Genomic DNA, 1769 nt, shown 5'->3' with positions numbered 1-1769 from the left:
CAAATGATATTTTCTTTTAGATTTTTTGTACTATATTTTATAATGATCCCTAAAAATGTATATACAGATAGTAAATTAGGTGAATTGGTATGAATTGAATCATTCAAATAAATATTCTGGGACTGTATAAAATTGAAATTTTGCATGAGAATTTTAGGTCAATTTACCCTATTCGTCGGAGAACTTTTTAATATTTTATTTATTAATATAGGGTGTGGTTTTTTTTTTTTTTTTAAGGATAATGAAAATAGAAGGCCAAATTAGGGCGCCTATTGACGAGAAGAGAGAGGGGACGACTTTTGGAATTCTGTTCGTGACGTCCTTACTCGATGCTTCACTCCCTGGTCCGCCGCCATGCCCTCGCCCCATCGTTCCAACTCCGTCTCTTCTTCTTCTCGACCTGCACTTCCGCCTCCACCTCAGGCCCCACCGCTTCTCCCGATCCTCACTTCATGGTCGACTACCTCGTGAACTCATGCGGGTTCTCTGCGACCGGTGCTTCCAAGGTCTCCTCGTTTCTCCGTCTTCGGTCTACCGAGAAGCCCGACGCTGTTCTTGGATTCCTCAGATCTCAGGGCTTTGACGGCGCTGATCTCAGAAAGATAATAACTTTGAGACCGAGAGTGCTCGTCTTGGATGTTGAAGCGAACCTCGCTCCAAAGTTTAAATTTTTGCGCGACATAGGATTATCTGAGTCCGACGTCATCGATGTCCTTCCGCAGCATCCCATTATTATGGTCCACAGCCTTCAGAACTCGCTTATTCCCAAATTGAAAGTTTGGGAAAGTCTCTTTGGATCGAGGGAGATCCTCCTCAAGAATCTCCGGAAGTGTACTTGGTTTTTGAGCAACAGTATTGAGAAAGTACGCCCTAACTTGAACTTCTTAAGGGATGAATGTGGTATTCCTGAAGCGCGGATTTCTCTTGTTTTTAAAAGACATCCAAGCTTCATCGTGCAGAACCCAGATTCGCTCCGGGCTTTGGTGGATAGAGCTGAGGGGATGGGAATTTCCCGGGAGTCTGCGATGTTCCTCTGGATCCTTGATGTGCTGCAGGGGGTCAGCAGGGAAAAATTTGAGACCCAAGTCAAGCTCATGAACAGCTTTGGTTGGTCGAACTCAGATGTCATTGCTGCAATCAAGAAATTCCCACATTTTTTATCCCTTTCCACAGAGGTTTTGCAGAGAAAGATGGAATTTTTAACCAAGGATGTTGGAATGGCACCTTCAATCATTGCTAAGAAGCCAGCGTTTCTAGCATTGAGTTTGGAAAAGAGGTTAATTCCTCGATTTCATGTGATGGAGATATTGAAATCTGAAGGGTTATGGACTTCACGATTCAAGCTACATATGGTTTTTGCATCACCGGGACCAAAATTTTTGGAGAAGTTTGTTCTCCCTTACAAAGATAAACTACCCAAACTTCTTGAAGTCTTGTGAGTTGTAGCTTCAGTTTGAGAGGAATAGCCAGTGGGCTTTTATTTTGGTATGTTTTTTTTTGACTGGATAAGCAACAATATCAAACCAATCTTGTTCTATTTTCTCATATGGTTTACTTAAGATGCTAGCTTTTTTCTAAATTCCATTTTGGCAACCTTATTGACTTGCAAAGCACTTATTTTAGAAAATTTTCAGTTGAACGCCTAGTAAAGTAGAAGACATTGCCTTTTAAAATATTAAAAAAGTTTTTGTTTACCAACAAAGTTGGGTAGTATGATAAAAGCTTGGTTATTGTTGTTGTCGTCGTCTTTCAGCAAAGCTGGGTGCAAT

General features: G+C 41.2%; 1 protein-coding gene across 1 annotated transcript; it reads left to right on the top strand.

The window, feature by feature from the left end:
• Nucleotides 1-249: 249 nt before the first annotated feature.
• On the top strand, nt 250-1545 carry LOC122017727 (transcription termination factor MTERF15, mitochondrial-like). Its single transcript, XM_042575403.1, has one exon. It carries the CDS (start codon nt 330-332, stop codon nt 1437-1439), a length of 1110 nt encoding a protein of 369 aa, XP_042431337.1. The 5' UTR covers nt 250-329; the 3' UTR covers nt 1440-1545.
• Nucleotides 1546-1769: the final 224 nt, after the last annotated feature.

This window comes from Zingiber officinale, chromosome 8B (genome assembly GCF_018446385.1).
Source record: "Zingiber officinale cultivar Zhangliang chromosome 8B, Zo_v1.1, whole genome shotgun sequence".
Lineage (NCBI taxonomy): Eukaryota > Viridiplantae > Streptophyta > Magnoliopsida > Zingiberales > Zingiberaceae > Zingiber > Zingiber officinale.
This window is presented reverse-complemented; position numbering and strand designations above follow the sequence as displayed.